We start from the raw sequence: 23,827 nt of genomic DNA, 5'->3' as shown, positions 1-23,827 counted from the left end.
AAATAAATAATTAAAAAATAAATAATTAAGAACAAAATTATATTTAAATTTGTAAATATAATTAAAAGAATTTATTTCTTTGATCTTTCTCAACTAAAATCTTTTGTATTTTTAATAGGATTAAATTGTAATTTTTTTTAATAAAAAACGAACTGTTGAAACAATTTTGATATGTTAAAAATAAAAATTTTAAAATTATTATTTATATTTAAATATAATATTTATTATGACTTATTCAATTTAATATTTATAATAATAAATAAGACCATTATAATATAAATCATTTAATATAAAATAACTTAATTATTATTTTTATGATTGATATAAATATTATTCATAAATAAACTAAGAAATTAATAATTTATTAATAGGAATCAGCTCAGGGCTAAAGTATGTTCATTGATAATGTCAAATCTCTTTCTACGGATCTCCCTGTGGATCCACACTTTTCTTCTCGTCACCATCCAATCAACCTTTTTGTGCCACTTGATGACAAGCCCTCTCTGCTTCAACCAAAGTCAAAAAACAAAATGATGTTTACAGTGGAGGACTTCTTAATAGCAACAACAATGATAATAAATTAAATAAATAAAAAAGCAAACATTCATATGGGTTTTCAACAGAAATTATTTTAATAGGGAGATTTTGGTTAAATATTAATATTTGAGATGTATTACAATATTGTAAAAGTATAAAAAAAGTATTTAATATGTATTCTGATGATATGTGTCTAACATGCATTCTGTATATTGTCAAAATAATGATACATGTTCAACACGCACTTTGAATATTGATTCTCTATCTGTAAAATTCATTTACTTGCAATTACACCAAATAATTCAATTTTTAACAAAAATACTAATATTTTTTATATAAAAAAATTAGCCGATTTTCAACGCATTTTAAATGAATTATTTTAATTTTTTATAAGAAGAAATAAAAAATGGAATCTGTTATTAAAACAAAATCAGTTAATAACGGTTAGACAAAAATTATTTTTAATATAGAGATAAAGATAATATTTTAGTTAAATATTAATATTTAAAGTGTATTATATTATTATAGATGTACATAAAATATATTCAAAATGTTTGTACTATCATACGTATCCAACACGCAGTCTGCATGTTGTCAGAATGATAATATGTGTCCAAGTCCAACACACAAAGTACACGTAAAGACACACACTTTGTATATTGACTATTTACTTACAAAATTTACCCACTTATAATTACATCAAATAATTTTATTTTAAACAAAAATACAAATATTTTTTCTATTAAAAAAAAATTAGCCACGGTTAGGACTTTAGAAAGATAGTAGTTAGTTGGTATGTTAGCTAAGGGTATATCTGATTTATAAGGAACACCAGTGTATTGTAGCATGCATGGAAAATATCTAATACACTATATTGAATGAAATCATTACATCTCAGTTCTTCATTTTCTCCTTTTTTTTTTTTTGACTGCTCTGTTCTTGTTCTCTAGTTTTCAATCCTCTCTTTGAACACACACTTTCATGATTCAAGAACACAGTAAGGGTCCATGGCTTACAGTATACCCGTTACCATTAGTGTCCGCCAACAACAAAATTGTTCTTTCTCCTCCAATTCTTCGTAAGCTTGACAAGAATATCTTGCACATTATAAATACAAATGGACTTAAAGATTATCTTCAAAAAGAGAATATTCTTCCAAAATTCAGCACATAAAGGAGAAATCAAAAGTAGGGCTAGTTTGGATAATTTTATGGGTGATTTATTTTAATTTTTAATTTATAAAAAATAATAGTATTAATATTTTGTATAATTTTAAAAAGTTATTTAAAGTGTTTATAAAAAAAATTAAAAAAAGAATATTTTTTTATAATAAAAAGTATTTTATTATTTTTTTAACTAAATACTTTTGTAATAAAAATTAAATATAAAATAATTTATTTATAAAATATTTTTTAATATAAATCTTTATATTTTAGACTTTTCAAAAATATTATTTAAGTTGTTTTTTTCAAACTCATCTTAGTTAAGTGTTATAAAACTATTTCTTTCAAGAACTTAAGTCAATAAGAAAAACTGCGTTAAATTTTTGTATAAGTATTTTCTCTTTTATTTGGTCCTATGCTAAATTTTTTTTTTGTCAATAAAGATCGAATTCTAAATTTTTAAATCTTAAAAATTTTGATATTATATTATAAAATTATTTTTTTAAAAAATTTAAACTAATAAAAAAAAGTATATGAATAATTATATTTCTAACCATTAAAAAACACGGTGTATTGTAGTATGCACGGGAAATACCTAATACACCGTATTGAATAAAATCATTACATCTCAGTCCTTCGTTTTCTCATTTTCCATTCACAATTTTATTTCACGTTTACAAAATATTCACTAAATAATAATATATAAATAAGATAAAAAATTATAATAAATTAAGTATATTATAAGTAAAATATTAAATTTAATAATAAAATAATAATATTATATAAAATTGTGAAATTTAAATTGATTGAATCGATTTTAAAAAATAAATTTAAATATAATTGTTAGAATTAGATTGGACTATTAGTAAATCGACATCTAACAAATTTGGATGGAAGTGTGGGCCGGACAAACAATTGAACCGCTTAAAACCGGTCAGTTTGACAAAATCTGGACGAAACTCGTCGGTTCGACTCGAACGGGTGAACAGATCTTGCAATGATCCAGCGTTCCAAAGGTCTTTCGTACTCCAGCAGGTTGTCCTCATGTGTTGTTTTAGAATTTGGATCTCTCTCTACCTTCTGACCTTAGTATAGTAAGCTACTATCATTACCATCAGGCTATTTTATTCTTTAATATTTTATATACTAATTATTATATATATTAATACTTTATATCATTTTTATTACTAATTTAGTTTTATTTTATCACTTATTTTTAAATATTAAATTAATTATATTTTTAATTATACACAAATTAAGAAAACAAAAAAATTATTTACTCATCGTAACATATCTTTTTAATAAATATTTATAGTATATAATAATATAATAATTAATAAATTATTAAAATATAAAAATAAAATTAAAAAATATTTATTATAAAAATAATAATAAAATTTTATATAATTATTTAATTATGATTGGACTAATTCAATTTATAACTTACCAATTAAATCAGTAATCCAATAATTCAATAATTTAACCAGTTCGATTCTAATATCTATAGATCTAAAATTTGATCCCATACATATAATTTTTTAAAAATAAAATCCAATCAAATTTAAAAATACAATTTTGATCATTTTTCGATATGATTTGAGATAGATAAATAATTTTTATTTCGATTGATTTAAATTTAAATACTCTTAAAATATATATGATTAAGTAAATACAATATATCAATTTTCAGCATAAGTCACAGTCCAAAAGGAATGTTTGATTAAAATCATAATATATACATGCATGGTAATGATATTGATGTACACCAACCTTCAATATTGTACGGAATATTATCTGGCCCCTTATTAGGGACACGAATGGTGTGATCTGAAACAATAGCTAGAGAATATTTACATAAGATGGTGATAAAAATATACTACATATTAGTAGGAATATAGTTTTATTTTGTTAATTAACTAAAATACCCTTAACTATATATTTATAATTATATGTGCAACGTTAACCTTAAAAAATATAATTTTTTTGTCTGTTACCGTAAAAGATATGTAAAAATATTTAGACAATAATAATAAATCAGTTCAAAGCAAGCTAGAATTATTTTATTTATTATTTTTTAATTATTTAACTTTTATCTTATTTATTATATTTCTTAATTATTGTTAAAAAAATTAATAAATATTAAATATAATAAGTATATAATTATAGATATTATATATATAAAGTTATAAATATTAACTTAAATAAAATAACTTTATTAAATTAAATAAAATAACTTTATACTATTGTCAAATAAAAGGTATATTTAGCATTAGCATAGGATGATAATAATGAATTACTTTCTCCTTTTAAAAAGGGAGAAACATAATAAATTAAATTTAAAAGGGAAAAAAGATAAAGAGGTCTTTCTCCTCAGATATATGTGGCCTCGACCCTACAGTGTTTCTTGAGCAAATCATGCTTATTTGATTGCCATTGAACTATATGTGCTGATGAATAGTGAAGATTGCTTCAATAAATTTTTTTTGTTAATTAATTCCAAAACGAATAAAATTCTAAGAAGAAAATGACAATGTTTATAACAGTGGAAGATGGATAGCAATATGTTCATCCCATCTTGATCAGTTGACTATGATTGATCACCATCCTTTGTATGGTTATTAGTTAATGTCCAATTGTACGTTCATGTACGAGGCAAAAATCAATCCTTAATTGGTTTCCTCAAAAAAAAAAAAAAAGATGTTTCTGATCTTCATCATCAGGATATATATCACTAATCATAATGAAAGGTCAAAACATAAATTATAAAATATATAATCATTATTTTAATAGTCTTTTTTGCAGCAAAGATTTTCACATTTGTTGAACAAAAACTTTTTTTCTTTCCAGGAGCTATGAGTTAGTTAGTGGATTTTTTTAAATAAATAAAATAAATATTTTATTGATCAAAATATAGTATTTTTATCGAAATACATCGTTTCTCTTATCTTGTTTACAATGTAAACGAGATAAGACATAAAGCAGCATGGCTGTATCACATTTATACACATAGTGTGTAAGGATCTTTATCTCGTTTACAGTGTAAACGAGATATATGTAATCTTATTTTGTTTACACTATAAACGAGATAAGACTAAACATAGTCTATATATACATTTCGTTTGCAGCGATATTTTGATGTGTTTTTTGCTATTTTTTCAAATTTTTTCCAACTTCTACTCTATTTTAACCACATTACGTACTTACTCGACGAGCATGGTGCGCACAAATGTACATGATCCAGACATTAATCGCCTGAATGCGACATGACATATCACGGGACAGTCAATTTCGAGATTAATGTTATTTTCTTTGTGTTTATATTAGAGCATGTATGTGAAGTCATATTTAGGATACTCTTATAGAACTAGTGTATAAGACATATTAGATGAATGTATGTATTATTAAAAAGAGTTGATAGGATTTGATTTTAGGTTTTAGTTAAATTCAGTTTTTAGGTAAATGTTATTCATTTTCTTTTTATTTAGAGTAAATTGTTAGGTAGACGTAGGGTGATTACGGGCCTGTTTGGATAGGTTTATAAGTTACTTTTTTAACTTTTAACTTATGAAAATGTATAATATTAATGTTTTGTATAATTTTTTAAAAAAATTGCAGCTTTCTAAAAAGTTATTTTAGTGCTTATAGAGAAGTTAAAAAAAATTACTTCTCTCATAATAAAAAACTTTTATCATTACTCTTCTCTTAAAATAAGTATTTTTAGCACTAAAAAATTAAATACAAAATAATTTATTTATAAGTTATTTTTAATATAAGTATTTATTGTTTAAGCCATTTTTTAAAAAAGGAGCTTAATTAAGTTGCTTACTCAAACTAGGCCTAAATTATTAATTATTTTAGTAAATGTCATTATTTAAGTTTATTTATTAACCGGATGTTTATTAATTTAGTTATTAACTAACTGGATGTTTATTAATTAACTAGATGTAAGAGTAGCAAACAAAAAAGTCTGTCCCGTCCCGCCCCGCCTAACGGTGAGTTGGCGGACCAAATCCGCCAAATCTTTTTTATTTTACTATTAAATATTAAATAATATATATAATTTCATAATTTTTTTAAATAAATTTATAATTTCTAAAGATATAAAAAATTATAATTTTTAAATTCACAAGCATTAAAGTGTTTAAAAATATAAATAAAATAAATATAATCATAAACCAAATTTTTTAAAACAAAATAATAAAATCAATATTGTCCAAAGCAAAGTAAACATTATCCAAAACATATAATTAAACATCTACAAATTTAAAATATAATCAATGAAACGTAAAACATACATTAAATTAGAACATTTTCAAAAAATGTCCCTAACAAAAAAAAAATAATGGGCCCACCGGAGAGGCTTGTTCCGTCCCGCCAAAGTCCGCGATTTGAGCGGTGCGGGTTTGACGGATTTTCAAAGTGACGCGATATTAATTTTTCAGTCCGGCCCACTTTTTTTTTTGGCGGATTTAAACCATTTACTACTCCTAACTTGATGTGTGGTATTTTGATTATTAATTATTTAGTACGATTTTTTATTTAAATTAAGTTATTTATTAAGTATATGTTTACTAATAAAATTATTAATTAATTAAATGCTTTTATTTGAGTTAATTTATTAAATAAATATTTCTACTCATTTGCCAAATTTATTTCTACTTGTTTATTAATTTAGTTATTAATTAACGAGATGTGGAGTATTTTGGTTATTAATTATTTAGTACAAATTTTTTATTTAAATTAAGTTATTTATAAGTACATATTTACTAATAAAGTTATTAATTAATTAAGTAAATATTTTTACTTATTTGTCAAATTTATTTTTATTTATCAATTAAATTAATTTATTATGTGAATGTTAATTGGGAGTATTTTTTGGTGTTAACTTTGATAGTTTTATAACTTTATAGATATTTTATTCAACTTTTTATTTTTTATAAGATGCCTCGACTGCTTCTTTTTAGGCGAGTGAGTCACACACTTGTCCCACCGAATGCCAGTGTCTCCAACTTGAGTAAGGCTCGCTTCGACGATACGGTGCCTCTCAGAAATTTTGTATTTGACAATTCCTTGATCACGACATTCGTAGAGCGCTGGCGTTAGTAGACGCATACTTTTCTTCTATCATGGGATGAGTACACCTTCACCCTGTAGGACATCGCGTACCACCTTGCGTTACGGGGGCGTGGAATACAAGTAGGTGGGTGTTTTCGCGATTTTCACACATGGTATGGGACGGAGACTTGGGAGTTGGTGGAGCGGCTTCTTGGTGCCAGGCCTCCCGTGGTTCAGCAGCAGGGTGCGCAGAGGAAGGAGTCTTTCTCCCTCAAGCTGACGTGGCTTCAGGAGTGACTCCGGCAGATGTCCGTTACAGATGATCCATCCACCATCCGATAGTACACCAGGTGCTATCTTATGTTGTTGATTGGGGTTACCTGATGACTAACAAGTCAAACAATCAGGTCCATCTCCCATAGCTACCATTCGTTGATGACTTTCAGAAGTGCCATTCTCTGTATTGGAGTTTTGTGGTGCTTGCATGGACGTACCACTTCCTATGTTCTGCAGCACATCGGACCACCACAGAACATGCAAGATGCACTCTGTTGCTAGTCTTTTGGATATACCAGAATGTTCTCAGTGGTGTCCACCCGAGTGATGGTTTTATACGTATCCCATGGCTGCGAGTTAAGTGTGATTAATAGTTTTCTTCATCCTCATTTATGTAATCTGATATGTATGCTTCATAATGCGACAATGCACATGATACTTTAATCGATCTGACTTCAGGACTCGATAATCAACACTTCTACGAATGCTGTAATTCTTCACACCTTGTATTACTGCATCTCTATTTTTGAATCTATGCCCCAATCCGAAACTCCACACCACCATGAATTGGTTACGGGGCAGACAGAAGATACCGACGTGATGGCTTGACCGGGATCTCTGGTACAAACTCCTGGCTCCTCCTCATCATCTTCAGAAGAACCGCTCTCGTTGCTATCCACAACATACTCCTCATCGAAGTCCTCACCGTCAACGTCCATGTCTTCCACTAGACTAGCAACATGTAGCGGTAGTGGTGAAAGAGGTGAGTCATCTTGCACAAAGTCCAATTGGCCAGATCTACCACCACTGATATCACCAACTTCCGTAAAAAGTTCCATCATCACTTGTTCCACCATGATTCTCCCGTGGATGTCAAACATCAGGCGCACATGCTCGTCGCCATGAAACCAAAACAGATGAAACTGAAAAATTCCATTTTCGATCGATGTTAGCAACCTATATCCCACCCTTCCGATCTTTTTTCTCCCGCTACTACCGACGCTACTCAATATCAGTCTCTTCAACTCCGACAAAGAACTTACTCGCCGGATATGCAACAGAATAAGATTCTCACACTCAAATATCACTCAAGTATCACTATTTCTCATATGGTAATTGGGATACACACTTACAACCAAATATCCACTACTACTAGACATTTTGGCTTACTTTTCGGAAGAAAAACAAGTAGAGAAGAAAAAGAGAAATGTTTATGGAGAATACAAAGAGTTGCACATCCTTTTATAGCTGCTGAAAATTTGTTGTAACGTATCTCGTTTACACTGTAAACGTCATAATTCTTCACGTATCTCTTTTAGAGTGTAAATGAAATAAGATTGCACGTATCTCATTTACACTGTAAACGAAATATACACGTCTACCGTTTCATGTCTTATCTGGTTTACATATAAACGAGATAAGAGATACAACGTATTTCAATAAAAATATTAAAAAGGTATATTTTAGTAAATAAAATATTTATTTTATTTATTTAAAAAAATCGTTAGTTAATTATGTACAATATGATGAAATGTCATTGTTTAAATTTAACAAAATAAAAAAACAAAAATAACTAAAAAGATCTTTGTATAAAGATAATAATTAAAATATAGAGACACATATTATATTGAGTAATTTTAATTAAATATATTAAATTATTTAATAAATTTAAATTATTATTTTTAGATGAAGATCTTTATGTGAATAATGATCACAACAATTAAAACCAATAATTAGCCAACCTCAATTTTAAATGTGTATTATTTTTAATCTTTTTCTGAGGAAATTTTTGTTAGCTAATTATTTCAGTTGTTATTCTAATAAGATCGTATCTCATTATATTTTACCAAAATAATTATTCTCATGTAAGTGAATTGAAAAACCAATCATTAACTCATCAATTTCAGCTATTCCTTGTATCAAGAGAAAAAAAGGTTAATTAACATGTGTACAATAATTAAAAAGTATTTATTAGATTTAATACTTTTTAAAATATGTAATTATAAATATTAGAGGTTATATGTAATAAATATTACTTCCTTTATTTTGTGTATGTACACGATTAGTGACGGATTAAGAAAATTTTATCCATAAGAGCAAAGTATACATAACATAATAATAATTTTTATAATTAAAATTTGTTATTATAAACCATAATTAATCTTAAAATTATCTAACTAATAAATTAAAATACTAAAATAGTAATTTAAATAATAACATATAATTTAGAATTCTATTCTTTTAGATTTTAAATTTTAAAAAGATTAAATAATTTTTTTATCATCAATATAATTAAATGTCTTAAAAAATTATTTAAAAATTTATCTCACATACAATTAAAAGTCAACTTTTTATTACATTTATAGTTAAAAAAGTTTTTTCAACCGATATCGTTTTCAAAAAAATAAATTTATGATATGCAATGGTAATATTTTTTTGAAATATTTTTTTTAATACTAAAAAATTTATAAAAATAAATTAATTTTTTAATAAATATTATGTTATTTTCTATTAAATATTTAAAATCAAATTTTATATATTTATAAGGGATTAAACTCAAATATAACAAGCTAATTCAATAACATTGCGGGCTTGTGGTTGTGGAGAGTTCAATAACATTGTGTTTTTGTGGCTATGGGTTCAAATTTAATTGTATAATGAGGGCAAATAAAATTTATGCGAGTAGATCTCTCAATTTTATTCCCTCAATTGTTTGGTTATATAAAGTGTGATTTTTTATTATTTAATATCTTTTTATATATATATATATATATTTTTTTTTTAAAATTATAAGGTGATAGATCACACATTACTAAATAATTTGAAAAAAAAATTAAAAATCCATTTCTAAAATTTACTACTAACAATTATTGGAGATGGGGACACTTGCCCCTGTATACTAATACGAGTGCATTCTTTTTTGTATATAATTTTTATACTAATGATATTTTATAATATAGTGATGCTATATGATCAAATTATTTTAGTTATTAAATTTAATTAAGTTGGTCCAATAATTTATTAGCACAACCAAAATTAGTGATATATGTGCGTATGAATTCATGCTGCTACTTTTTTTTAGAATAAAAGCTTACTTGGACTTGATTATATAAAGATAACTTATTCACCTAGTATTTTATTTAGAACATGATATATTTTATTATTTTTTTTGCATATAAAAAAAGTCTAAAAATGGATAAAATAGAAAAACAGACAATTATGGATGAATTTTTTTCATTGTCTTATTTTTATAAATACATATTTCATAAGTAAACAACATATAAAGGTAAAAATTTTCGTACTATTCTTTTTATATAAAGTTGATAGTTGAAAATTATTAAATAATTTAATATTTTTTTATTAAATTATTATCTAATTGTGTTCAATTATCAATTTCACGTAGAAATTATGTGTAAGTTTTTATTTATAAAATAAAAAACTTTTAAAAATATACAACTTTTATTAAAAAACTCTTTTAATAACGACTATTCATAGATTTTAAAGATGCATAGTATAAAATTTGGATTAATAGTGAAATTAGTTCTTAAAAGATAAAATATTTTTTAAATTTACCTATGAAAGATTTATCAATCAAATTAGTCTTTCAAAAATAACGAATTAATCATATTTGTCCTTTAGTTACTCCATTAATAATTTCCGTCAACGATTGATGATGTAAATGTTAATTGATATTATACATAATATTTAACATATCTAATGGAACGTTAACTAAATATGTTTATGAAAATCTATCAATTTAATCGTTAGGTCATATTAGGAATAAGATTTATATAATTGAAAAAAATAACTAAATTAATAATAAATTTTCATAAACATATTTTGTCAACGTTGAATTAAACATATCAAGTATTTATGTTGTCAATTAACATTTCGTAACATTAATTGTTAATAAAAATTATTAATAGAGTGATTAAAAAATAAGTATAATTAATTTTTAATAAACCAATTTAATTAAAAAAATCTTTTAAGAACAAATTTAAAAAATACCTCGTACTCTAAGGACTATTTGATTGTTAACCCTACAAAATTTTCATTAAAATTGTGTTGATGTTTCACCCTTTGGAAGAAGACCACCACAAGATTGAACATGGTTTTCTAGCAATTACAAAATTAAGGAGCAGTTTTAACTTTTAAGAGTGTCAAAGCTAGTAATCAGAAATGCAATGGAACAGAAAACCTCTCTTGTTTTTCTTCTCCCTTCTATCAGCACATACTCACATGGTAACCCAAGCAAAACTGTCTTGTAGTGAAATTATGTAATTTAGATCTTATTGACAGACATGTGAAGCTCTGGGGCTGGCTATGACCACCCTTTTATTTTTAGGTCCAATGGGGTGCCATGCATGTGCTTTTTCCATTAAAATCATTTTCTCTCTTTTTTTTTTTTCTTTTCCCTTTTTTTATCCCTCTTCTGCCTTGAGGATAAATTAGAGTTTTTCTTTAATTTATTTAATAAATAAATTAAAAACTATAATATACATATATATAACTTTTTGTGGAAATTTTTGTCATATGTATAAAAGAATAAGAAAAAACAATAAATAAGTCCCTAACTTTTTAATTCGAAGATATATAAGTCTATGACTAGTTGAAAATATAAAAGTGTCTATTATCTTTTAAAATATGAGATATTTAAGTTTTTTTTGTCCAAAATATATAAAGATAAATCGGTTATTTAAAAGAACTTAGATGTCCAAGTCTTAAAAAATAAAAGATATTTTTTATTTTTAATTAATTATAAACTCATGTATTTTTGAAATAAAAAGTTAGAGACTTGTTTATCGTTTACTCAAAGAATCAAGAAGGATCTATTTTTAAACAAATTCTTTATAGTTTATATTTTCTTGAAATTCTCTAATCCCTTCTCCTTGATAAACCCAACACTTAATCCATGCAACAAAATACAAAAAGAACTGATGCAGGTAACTTAGTTTACAGTGCCAACTCATTTAACTGTCATCAATTTGCACTGTTCCAACCAACCCTTGTTTTCCCCACTTTATATAGAAAAAGCAACCAACAAAAACATTTGCAGCTTCAAATCTCGAAGAGCTAAATTGGAAGATCCTGAAACTCTGAATTTTTTTTTAATTAATTAATTTGCCAAAAAATGTCTGTTGTGCTATGTTGTTACTAAATTAAATTCTTCACAAAAAGGCAACAATCTTTTCATTTTATTTCAACTTAAGTCTTTTTAACATATTCTAGAAACATTAGTTAAGAGTATCATAATTTTTTTAATATTTCTAATGAATTAAATGCTTAAAAAATAAAAAAAATTTTGTATTATTATATTCTTAAATTATATTTTCAACTAAATCATTTATCTTAATTCATTTGTATCCATTATTATCTTCCATTTTATTTTGTTTTTTTTAGTTTTTATGGCCATGACCTAGAATAGGTGGTGATGCTACTTTTTGTTTGTATGGCTTTTTTCTTATTCTTATATGAAAATGGTAGCTCAAGGGGCCTATATATATGAGTGTGTTTATGTGCACTCTTTTTAAAGCCAGGCTTGTACCTTATTACTTATATTTTGATTTTCATTTTTTCTTGAGTTCTCTCTGTCTCTCTCTCACACTCTCTCGGGTTTGCAAAGAACTTTAGAAAGAAAGAAAAAGCACCTAATGGCTTTTACCTTCATTGCAATTGTTGGTGGTGTTTTGTTCTTGTTCTGTTTTTTCTCTGCTCTTTTGAGATGGAATGAAGTAAGGTACATGAAGAAGAATAAAGGTTTGCCACCAGGTACAATGGGGTGGCCACTTTTTGGAGAAACTACTGAGTTTCTTAAACAAGGTCCTAACTTCATGAAAAACCAAAGAGCAAGGTAAAAGATTAAAATTAAACTAACTAAAATCATGTTTGGATTTTCTTCTTCCTCTGTTCACTTGCATAGAGTGGTGAAAAATGAAAATAGGTGGTTTGATCAACATTTTTTGCACCTTTGTAGGATGTATTTAATTTATGATTAGGTTCAGATTCCAAGGAATATGAAAACATTTTGCAAATCACATATCCCTTATATCTTTGTGTTATAGCATTATTAGCATACAAGTTAGTTGGGTTGGCTTGTTTCATGTTTGGTTTTATTACTTTGATTAACTTTTTTGGATTAATAAAAAAGTTATCAACTATAAATGAGAGATTAAAGAAAAACACACTCTAGTGTCTAATTCTAATATCCTACTCCTTGAAAAGAAAATAATGATTTCATGAGATGCAAAAGTTTATCCATTTTTTTTTTTAATGAAAGAAGAAAAGAGGTGGGGGATGTTTGACAAATCATTTTCTCAATTAATGAGGTTTCTTAAATTAGTTAAATTTGGGGTGTGAAGTAAACCACTTTTCATGCATGTACTTTTTTACCCTATTAGTAATCATGGCTTACTTTTTTATAATTTTCATCTATAAACCATTTTTATGTCTTATTTTTTGGGTTGTGAATAATGAATGGCAGGTATGGCAGTTTTTTCAAATCACACATATTGGGGTGTCCTACAATTGTATCAATGGATGCAGAGCTTAATAGATACATTCTAATGAATGAATCAAAAGGGCTTGTTCCAGGGTACCCTAAATCCATGTTAGACATCTTGGGAAAATGCAACATTGCAGCTGTTCATGGCTCCACTCACAAGTACTTGAGAGGTGCCTTGCTTTCTATCATTAGCCCCACCATGATCAGAGATCAGCTTTTGCCAAAAATTGATCACTTCATGAGATCCCACCTTAGTAATTGGGACAATCAAGTCATCAACATCCAACACAAAACCAAAGAGGTTCCTTTCTATTATTCATATCATCCTCATTCTCATTAAAAAAAAAATTGTATTTTTTGATTAATTATTTCTCAAACTTTTCATGGACAGATGGCCTTCCTTTCATCACTGAGGCAGATTGCAGGCAAAGAATCAAGCAGAATATCAGATTCAATCATGCCGGAATTCTTTAATCTAGTATTAGGAACCCTTTCTCTTCCTATTCACCTTCCGGGGACGAATTATAGTCGCGGATTTCAGGTTTATTATATTCCACTTTACTGTGTTGAGCTCTTTTTTTTTTAAAAAAAATTACTAAAAAAAGAAGTGAATGATGCAGGCAAGGAAAGCAATTGTGAGTATTGTGAGTGAGGTAATAGAGGAAAGGAGAAAATCCCAAGAAATACACAAAGACATGCTTGGAGGATTGATGGGAAATGATGATGAAAGTAGACACAAACTAAGTGATGAAGAAATCATTGATCTAGTGATTACAGTTATGTATTCTGGTTATGAAACTGTTTCAGCCACGTCAATGATGGCAGTGAAGTATCTTCAGGACCATCCCAAAGCACTTGAAGAACTCAGAGTCAGTCTCCATAATAATAATAAATAAATAAATAATTTACACAGTTTCACTATTCTTTTCATTTGGTTTATTACTTTACCTTCTGACTCTGATGAAATTTCTGGTTTTATAGGAAGAGCATTTGAACATTAGACAAAGGAAAAAACCAGATGAACCAATTGATTTCAACGATCTCAAGTCAATGAGGTTTACTCGCGCGGTAAATATTCTATCCTCTCGTATTAGCAAAAATAACTGTCTTTTATACATACCACATAAATAATCATTTAAATAAACGATTTAGATTACACGACAGTTTCGACAGTCGGTGCATTAAAATTAAACTCTTATATAATATTGTAATTGAACTCTTATATAATATTGTAATTGAACGTTTAGATAGGTTTATTTGTGAATTTATTAAAGAATATTTGTTTATTATTATTAAAAGTCTTTTGATCATTTTTTTTCCCATTGTGCAGGTGATTTTTGAGACCTCTAGATTGGCCACAATAGTTAATGGGGTCCTAAGAAAAACTACTCAAGATATGGAACTAAATTGTTGGTGTTTTTTTACTCTTTTTATTTTTTTAAAAAAGAAAATAATACAAATCTTTAAAAAAAAGAATTAAAAATAGATAAAATTAGATATTTAAAAATTTAAAAGCTTAATAAAAATATTGATATAATAAAATTTGTTTTTTATTTTACTGTTTTAAATCATTTAATCCATAAAAATGGATCCCGTTTATTAATTTTTGTCCTAAACTAATTTAGTAGTCGATTTTCAATTTACTATTTTAGGCACGTGTGTAGTTTTGAATATAAAAAATGAGAAATTGTTGAAATGAAATGAAATTGTAATAACCAAAGGGGAGCTACACAGTTACAGATACAGAACTCTGCCATTTTGGCCATCAGTTTTAACTTGTTAACAAACCTAACAAAGAGTCAAAGACCCTTCCACTATGTATATCTTTACCCCCAAACTTTCTTTTACCATTTCAGCATTTACTTTAAATGCTAGACTGAAAATTACCCAAAAATGGAGAAGAGAAGAGGACGAACCCAGGAGGGGGGCCATTGAGGAGTTTTGTTCTGACACAGGATTTTGGCAATTATAACACGTAGTAAATATATTGATAGAAAATTAAAAAAAATGTTATATTTTCTTTATTTTTATCTTTTAGAAAGATGGAGATTGGAGAATACAATAATTTTGTATCTTAAGATAAATTATTATTAGAGTAATATTACATAACCATCAACTGGCATCATTTTTTACCACACTTAATCAACAATAATTTATACTTATATTTATAAATTTTGCACATAAAAAATATATAATTTATACTTATTTATATTTATCAGAATTTGCACATATAAATTAATAAAATTTATATCTATATTTTTTAAATTTTGTACACATAAAGTATTAAAATTTATTTGGTGTAAATAATTTAGTGTTTATACCAGTGATCAAATATACTAAAAATTGACGGCCCTCAAGAATTTTTTTTTATTATATTTTATTTCTAAATTCAATGTAAATACATTTTCATCTCTCTGTTTTCTATATCTATGTCTCCTTTAGAGTTACCAAAACACAATCCTAGTGTGTCGCAATTGAAAAATAAAAATGTATTTTCTTATAGCAATTACTATATTGCTTTTCTTTTTTCAGGTTATTTGATTCCCAAAGGGTGGAAGATATATGTGTACACGAGAGAGATAAATTATGACCATTTTCTATATCCTGATCCACTAAAGTTCAACCCATGGAGATGGCTGGTTAGTATTAGTACCAACTCAACCTCTTATTAATTTTTCTATTATTGCTTATCAAACATATATTAATATCATTAAATTTGAAAATTAAAGGATAAGAGCCTAGAGACAAAAAACCACTGCTTGATATTTGGAGGAGGTACAAGATTGTGTCCAGGGAAAGAGTTGGGAATAGCAGAAATTTCAACTTTCTTGCACTATCTTGTAACTAGATACAGGTGACTAATTTTCCTATTCAATATGCTTATATTCACTTGTAGTTGATAGTTGAGAGTTGTTAAATAATTTAAATGATTTGACTAAATTTTTATATAACGACTCTCAATTATCAATTTTACGTAAAGTTGACTGCACCTGAATTTTCGCTACTAAAATTATATTGCATTATTAGGGACTAGTCAGTCTTACCTAATTGCATTCACAGAGTTGTTTTTTTTTTTAATAGGAATAATAAAAGTATAAAAAGAAAAAAAAAACTTTTTAAACACATTTTTTAAATAGTAATTAATGGTCACAACTAAATAATTAAACATTTTTCTACAATGGTATAATCTAAATCTTTTATGAACACCAAATATTTTATATTATAGTTAACTAGTAACTAATATTTTGTATACATATAACATAATTGAAGAAATATACAAATGAGTATTGAAATAATAAATTGTATCATAAACTTAAAGGGAACAATTATACTTTTTTAACCTTTTCTTTTTAAAATTACAGCACCTGTGAGTTAGTGGATAAAATTGCAATTATTAATGTATTCAATTTTAACTATCTAGCTAGTAAATATACTATACAACTATTAGTCTTAGTCTTAGTCTATTGCCATCAATATGAACAAGTTTGTCTGCTTTCAAATTTTATAATAGTATCATGAATTAAATTTGATGCCTTTGACGGTATAAAGTAATTTTACATGTATATCTAATTATGTAATTTAATTATGTAATATTATATCAATAAAAAATAACTATTTTTTATATTAATCGCGTAAATGATTGTTCAAAAGAATGAATGTGATTTTACGACCGAAAAAAATACTTTAAACTCTAGTATTATTTTAAGGTGATTTCTGACATCTTTCTTATATAATTAATTTTGATTGCAGGTGGGAAGAAGTAGGAGGAGATAAACTTCTGAAATTTCCTAGAGTTCAGGCACCTAATGGACTGCACATAAGGGTGACATCTTACTAATTAGGCCGTGACTTTTATGTACAAAACTTTTTTAGAAAAAAAAAATGGTTCAATAAAAAAATTGTCATGTTAATTAGTTTAACCGTTTAGAGAATTTCAGGTAGTAACACCTTCTGTAAGATTATAGATAGACTGCTAGTTTCTGGGTAAATGATTCAAATTTTATGAAACCAAGCTTATTAGAATATGAAATTACTGATCATAGATAATATAATTGAATTTTACAAATGATATAATTAAATTTAATCCACATTTATAATTAAAACAAATTTGATAATCGAAAGTTTATTTTTTTTATGGTTTCATTTTATTATAAAAATATGTAAATAACCCGTGTATATATATAAAAATACGTGACTATCGACTTTGTATTTAAGAAAAAAAATTTGGTTTTTAAACAATGAAAACAGAGTTCGGTTAGCTCTATCTGGGCAGCAGTTGTCCATATGCATCAAAGAAAAAAAGAGAAAGAGAGTAGTTCTTTGAGCGCCAAAAATGAAATCATCATCCTGGTTTTCTCTACATTCTTTAGGAAGGAAAAGAAATTAGTACGTAAAATTAGAAAGTAAATTTAAGAAATCATTTTAAGATTTTGGGTTAAAATTAAAATTTTTCAATTTTTTTTTTAATTCGAAATGATTCTCAACGTTTTATTTATTTATTAAAATCATCATTTTATTATTGAAAATACATATTTACCCCGACAAAAATATAAATCCACAATATTCTTTTCATTTCCAACTTGCGTCTCTTTTTCCATTCTTTTCTCTCGTCTAGAAAATCTAGCAGTTTTTCGATTACAGCAATGACAGATCATGTTGGCAACGGCAAAAGTTGCTAAATGATGGTGATGATAGTTGAAGAACCTCCTGTTAAGAAATTATTTAATTTCCTAATTTATTTGTGGGCAATACATATATCAATTATAATCACAAATGATGCTATTTCAAATTAAATGACTTATATAATGATGATCTCATTTATTGTTATAAATGCTAATTGAATAAGTCATTATTACTTTTGATTTGGAATTAAATGAGAATAAAACCGATATTATCTTTTGTTCCTTAGATAATTATCTTTTTGGATTTTAGATATATTATCTTTTGGGCTTTAGATACTATTTTATTTGGGCTTAAGGGTTTAATGGGTGCCATGCTCAAATATAAATAGATTTTCAGGGTTTCGGTCCCCAATATACCAAAGCCGCCTTTGTTGCTCTTTCCCCATCAAAAGAGTTACAGTTCAGCCGCCTAGGAATACAGAAGGCTTTGGTTGAGGAAGATCGAAAGAACCACAAGATCCAAACTCTTCCAATCATAATTTATGTTTATGAATTCAGGTACGCTTCCGTATTATGTTATTTTTGGTGATTCAATATGGATGATCTGGGATATTAAAATTAATTTATTCCAACAAGTGGTATCAGAGCCATCCATAATTTAATCATTAAAAATATTTAATTTTATTTTATTGGATTAATATATATACATATGCGTTTTTTGCATTACATATAAAATTGATGCACGCTTAGTGAAATTGTTTCCAGCGTCGTGCGTCACGTATATATATGAATTTAGTATTGTTCCGATCCACAAGGCATATCATTGTGGCCATTTGGATTGCTTTTAGAGTTTCGGCCGTTTATAACTTTATACATATATATATGCATTATTCGATTTTTTATTTTTCTATTATCGATTCAATATATATATATATATATATATATATATATATATATATATATATATATATGTTGTTTACGATATAAATTGTTGCACGCATATGTATGAAGTTGTTTGAGTTTGTATGTGTGCGTCACTGTATATATGGATATGTCCTCCTGTGTTCTTTACGTTATGACAATGCATATAAAGGAATATAAAGGAATATATATTTATGTTCCTTAATCAATATATGTGTGTATTATGTATATACGATTGTGCCTATATATATATGATTTTTGGTATTGTTTCAGATTACATGTTATTACTGCCATTTGGATTGCTTTATATATATACTTTCGGCTGCTTAGATATATATATTTTACCGTATCGAACTTTTTTTTTATAGTAATTGATTTATTCTGAAACATTAGCACAAAATTTTTTTTTTTAATTGTTACATGAGAAAACTAGTAACAATTTGAATTATTATACCCATTTTTTATAAAGATTTGGTTTTAGAATAAATTGATTGAACATTATGCTGCCAAAATAGCATCTTTTGTGAAAATTGATTTATTCAAAACATAAGGAATATGATGTTATGTAATTTATGCAAATATTGGTCGGCCCAAAGGAAGGTCTATATTTGGCCGAATTACATACACATATTGATGGTAAATACATGTTTGGGTAACTAATTAAGAATAAAGTAATACTTATTATTTATGCGAACAATAATCGGCCCAAAGGAAGTTTATTGTTTGGCCAAATAATAAGCACTGCATACTTTTGTTTATTTTCTATTAATTATGCGGTCAATAATCGGCCCAAAGGAAGGTTATTGTTTGGCCAATTAATAGAAAATATATGCGGTAATAAATAGGTTGCGAAGTTTAAGTTTCCATGTGCGCATTAAGTCGGTCCAAAGAAAGGCTTAATGTGTGACAGAAATTTTGACAATATTTGATTACTGCAATGAGAGTATCACTTACAGTTAATTTTTCTATCCAAAGATTGAAAATTAATGTTGTGCTAGATATCTCAATATGGATTTTTACCCATTAATATCTAATATTTACTGCATGTTCTTTTTGTTCTAATCCAGAAACTATGGCTTTAGCTACCAATGTTTCTGCGCAAATTAGCAGTATTCCTATGCTGAATGGTTCAAGCTTTAAAGTTTGGAAGGATACCGTGGAGATTGTCCTCGGTTGTATGGATCTAGATATAGCTCTTCGAGAAGAGAAACCCACTTCCACTCCAGTAAATCTCAGTGAGGTTAAAATAGAGAAGTGGGAGAGATCCAATCGAATGAGCATTATGATCATGAAACACTCAATTCCTGAGGCGTTTCGGGGCTCAATTACTGAGGATAAAGATGCCAAACAGTTCCTAAAGGATGTAGAAAAATTCTTTACTAAGAATGAAAAGGCGGAGGCAAGTAGTCTTTTTGAGCAAACTTGTCTCCATGAGGTATAAAGGTAACGGGAACATAAGGGAGTATATTATGGAAATGTCTCATCTTGCTTCAAAATTGAAAGCACTAAAGTTAGAGTTGTCTGAAGATTTACTCGTGCATTTCATTTTGATTTCCCTTCCTGCACACTTTGGGCAATTCAAAGTGAGTTATAACACTTTGAAGGACACTTGGTCCTTAAATGAGCTTATATCTCACTGTGTGCAAGAAGAAGAGAGGCTACAGCAAGATAAGACTGAAAGTGCTCACATGGCTTCATCTTCTCAGTATAAAAGAAAGCGTGATACTACTGCGGATGTGCCTTCTCAGCAGAAAAAGGCTAAGAAACAAGATCAAGTTTCAACTTGTTTCCTTTGTAAGAAGGTGGGACACGTGAAGAAGGATTGTACCAAATATGCCACCTGGCATGTGAAGAAGGGTATAATTCTCACTTTCGTTTGTTCTGAGGCTAGTTTAAGTTATGCACCTGTTGATACTTGGTGGGTAGATTCTGCTACTACTACTCATGTAAGTGTCACTATGCAGGGTTGCCTGTGGAGCCGACTGCCAAGTGATGCTGAAAGATACATCTACGTGGCAGACGACAATATAGTTGCAGTCGAAGCTATAGGAACCTTTAGATTATGTTTTACGAGTGGATTTTATTTGGATTTATTAGAGACATTTTATGTACCGTCATTTGGTTTCTGTTTTTCGTTTGGACAAATCAGGTTATTTTTATTCATTCGGAGACAATAAAGTCAGTCTCTTTTATAATTCGAATAATATTTGCTCTGGTCATTTGGTGGATAATCTATATAGGCTTAAATTAAATTCCTATAATAATGAAATACTGCAAACAGGTACAAAACGAAAACTAAACGAGAATTCGGCATCATTATGGCACAAACGCCTAGGTCACATCTCTAAACAGAGAATTCAGAGGCTCGTGTCAGATGGAATTCTTGGACCCCTAAATTTGGCAGATTTTGAAGTCTGCATTGAGTGCATAAAGGGGGAAAAGGACAAACGAAAGCAAATTAGGTGCCGAGAGCTAAAGATGTCTTAGAACTAATACATACCGATATATGTGGCCCATTCTCTACTGTCTCTTGGAATGGACAACGGTACTTTATTACGTTCATAGATGATTACTCTCGTTATGGGTATCTATATTTAATTCATGAAAAGTCCCAAGCCTTGGATGTTTTCAAGTCTTTCAAAGCTGAAGTTGAACTTCAACTTGGAAAGAAAATTAAAGCTGTCAAATCTGATCGTGGTGGTGAATACTACGGAAGATATGACGACTCAGGTGAGTAACGTCCTGGGCCTTTTGCTCTTTTCCTAGAGGAGTGTGGTATTGTTCCACAATACACTATGCCAGGCAAACCTAGCATGAATGGTGTTGCAGAGCGAAGGAACCGAACTCTTAAGGACATGGTGAGAAGTATGATTAGTCATTCTTCCTTGCCTGAATCACTCTGGGGAGAAGCATTAAAGACCGCAGTATACATCCTTAATAGGGTGCCAAGCAAAGCAGTTAACAAAACCCCATATGAAATTTGGACTGGGAAAAGGCCCAGTATAAAGCATTTGCATATTTGGAGATGTCCAGCTGAGGCGCGACCTAATAGGCCGCATGAAAGAAAATTGGACTTAAGGACAATTAGTTGCTACTTTGTTGGTTACGCGAGTGTTCACGGGGGTACAAGTTTTACAATCCTGCATCAAGGTCTAATTTTAAAACGGGAAATGCGAGATTTCTTGAGGATGTTGAGTTTGGGGGGAAGGGAATATTAGAAATGTTGCTTTTGATGAGGATTCTATAACTGACAATGATCAGGACCTTGTGCCTATTATTGTTCAAGATACAGTTATAGTACAAGAGCACAATGAGAATCCTACTGTAGATCCAGTTACAGTACAAGAGAACAATGAGAATATCGTTGTCGCTCAAGATACTGCTACAGCACAGGAAAATAATGAGAATCCTCCTCAATCCCAATCCATACAGCAAGCTCAACAACCTCAAGAAGTGTCATTAAGGAGATCCAATAGAAAAAGGAGAAAATCCATCTATGGTCTCAAACAAGCTTCCCGTTAATGGTATCACAAGTTTAATTAAGTCATTACCTTATGGTTTTGAGGTAAATATTATAGATGAATGTGTATACCGCAAGTTCAGTGGGAGTAAATACATCCTTTTGGTCTTAGATGTTGATGACATTCTACTTACTAGTAACGATATAGGCTTGTTGCATGAAACTAAGAAATTTCTATCGGACAAATTCGAAATGAAAGATTTTGGTGATGCTTCTTTTGTATTAAGAATCGAGATACTAAGAGATTGCTCTCAAGGTATTCTTGGATTATCACAAAAGAACTATATCGAAAAGATTTTAAGTAGATATGGCATGGAAAGTTATAGACCAATGGACACACCCGTAACTAGAGGAGACAAGTTCAGTCTCAAACAATGCCCTGAAAATGATCTTGAGAGGACAGCAATGCATAATAAACCTTATGCATTAGCACTAGGGAATTTAATGTATGCTCAAGTCTACATATATCCCGATATATCATTTATAGTGAGAGTGTTAGGTAGATACCTGAGCAATCCGGATATGGATCATTGGATAGCTGTTGAACGCGTAATGCGTTGTTTAAAGAGAACAAAGGATTACATGCTTATTTATCGGAGATCAGAAAATTTGGAGATCATTAGGTACTCTGATTCCGATTTCATGGCATATGGTTGTGAAACTTTGTCACTAAGCTTCATATAGTAGATGACATTGAAAGGCCATTAAAGATATTTTGTGACAATAAGTCAGCAGTATTATACTCCAACAACAATAAGAGCTTGACAAAATTGAAGCATACAGACATCAAGTTCTTAGTTGTCAAGGAGGAAGGTTAAGAAAAATAGATTTCCATAGGACATATAGGAACAGAGTATATGCTAGCAGACTCAATAACCAAGGAATTGATTCCTAAAGTCTTTCATGAGCACACTGCTTAGATGGGTGTCAATATTAGTGATGCCTTGGTTTAGTGGGAGTTTATTTTATGCTAAATGTCCTATGACAGATATTGAGTTATTTTCTGCAGAATTAAGTTGATGGTTTATTTCATGTTATATGAAATGTTCATTTTGCAATATTTGTATTGTGTTTGATCTCAATAAAGTTGGACCAGCTGGAAATAGACATGCATGAGATCACTTGGCATGTAATTTCCATATTACTCATCCAAATTTGATCTATGTCGTTAAGTATATTAGGATGGTGATTGGCGTGGTTTAGTCACGGCATTTAATGTGATAAAAGCTGC

The 23,827-nt window shown here is 28.2% G+C and overlaps 1 protein-coding gene across 1 annotated transcript; it reads left to right on the top strand.

The window, feature by feature from the left end:
- The first annotated feature begins 12,083 nt into the window (after positions 1–12,083).
- LOC112716545 (cytochrome P450 85A) lies at positions 12,084–17,563 on the top strand. The gene is made up of 9 exons (XM_025768468.3): positions 12,084–12,882; positions 13,513–13,834; positions 13,925–14,074; positions 14,154–14,402; positions 14,515–14,601; positions 14,864–14,942; positions 16,066–16,172; positions 16,263–16,387; positions 17,284–17,563. The coding sequence occupies exons 1-9, from the start codon at positions 12,683–12,685 to the stop codon at positions 17,369–17,371; spliced, it is 1,407 nt and encodes a 468-aa protein (XP_025624253.1). The 5' UTR covers positions 12,084–12,682; the 3' UTR covers positions 17,372–17,563.
- Positions 17,564–23,827: the final 6,264 nt, after the last annotated feature.

Source organism: Arachis hypogaea, chromosome 10, assembly GCF_003086295.3.
Source record: "Arachis hypogaea cultivar Tifrunner chromosome 10, arahy.Tifrunner.gnm2.J5K5, whole genome shotgun sequence".
In the NCBI taxonomy this organism is placed as follows: domain Eukaryota; kingdom Viridiplantae; phylum Streptophyta; class Magnoliopsida; order Fabales; family Fabaceae; genus Arachis; species Arachis hypogaea.
This window is presented reverse-complemented; position numbering and strand designations above follow the sequence as displayed.

Coding starts and splice junctions, on each gene's coding strand:
- LOC112716545 (XM_025768468.3), top strand. CDS start 12,683: ATGGCTTTTACCTTCATTGCAATTGTTGGTGGTGTTTTGTTCTTGTTC. Junction 13,835..13,924: donor TCCAACACAAAACCAAAGAG/GTTCCTTTCTAT, acceptor TTTCATGGACAG/ATGGCCTTCCTTTCATCACT. Junction 14,403..14,514: donor AAGCACTTGAAGAACTCAGA/GTCAGTCTCCAT, acceptor CTGGTTTTATAG/GAAGAGCATTTGAACATTAG.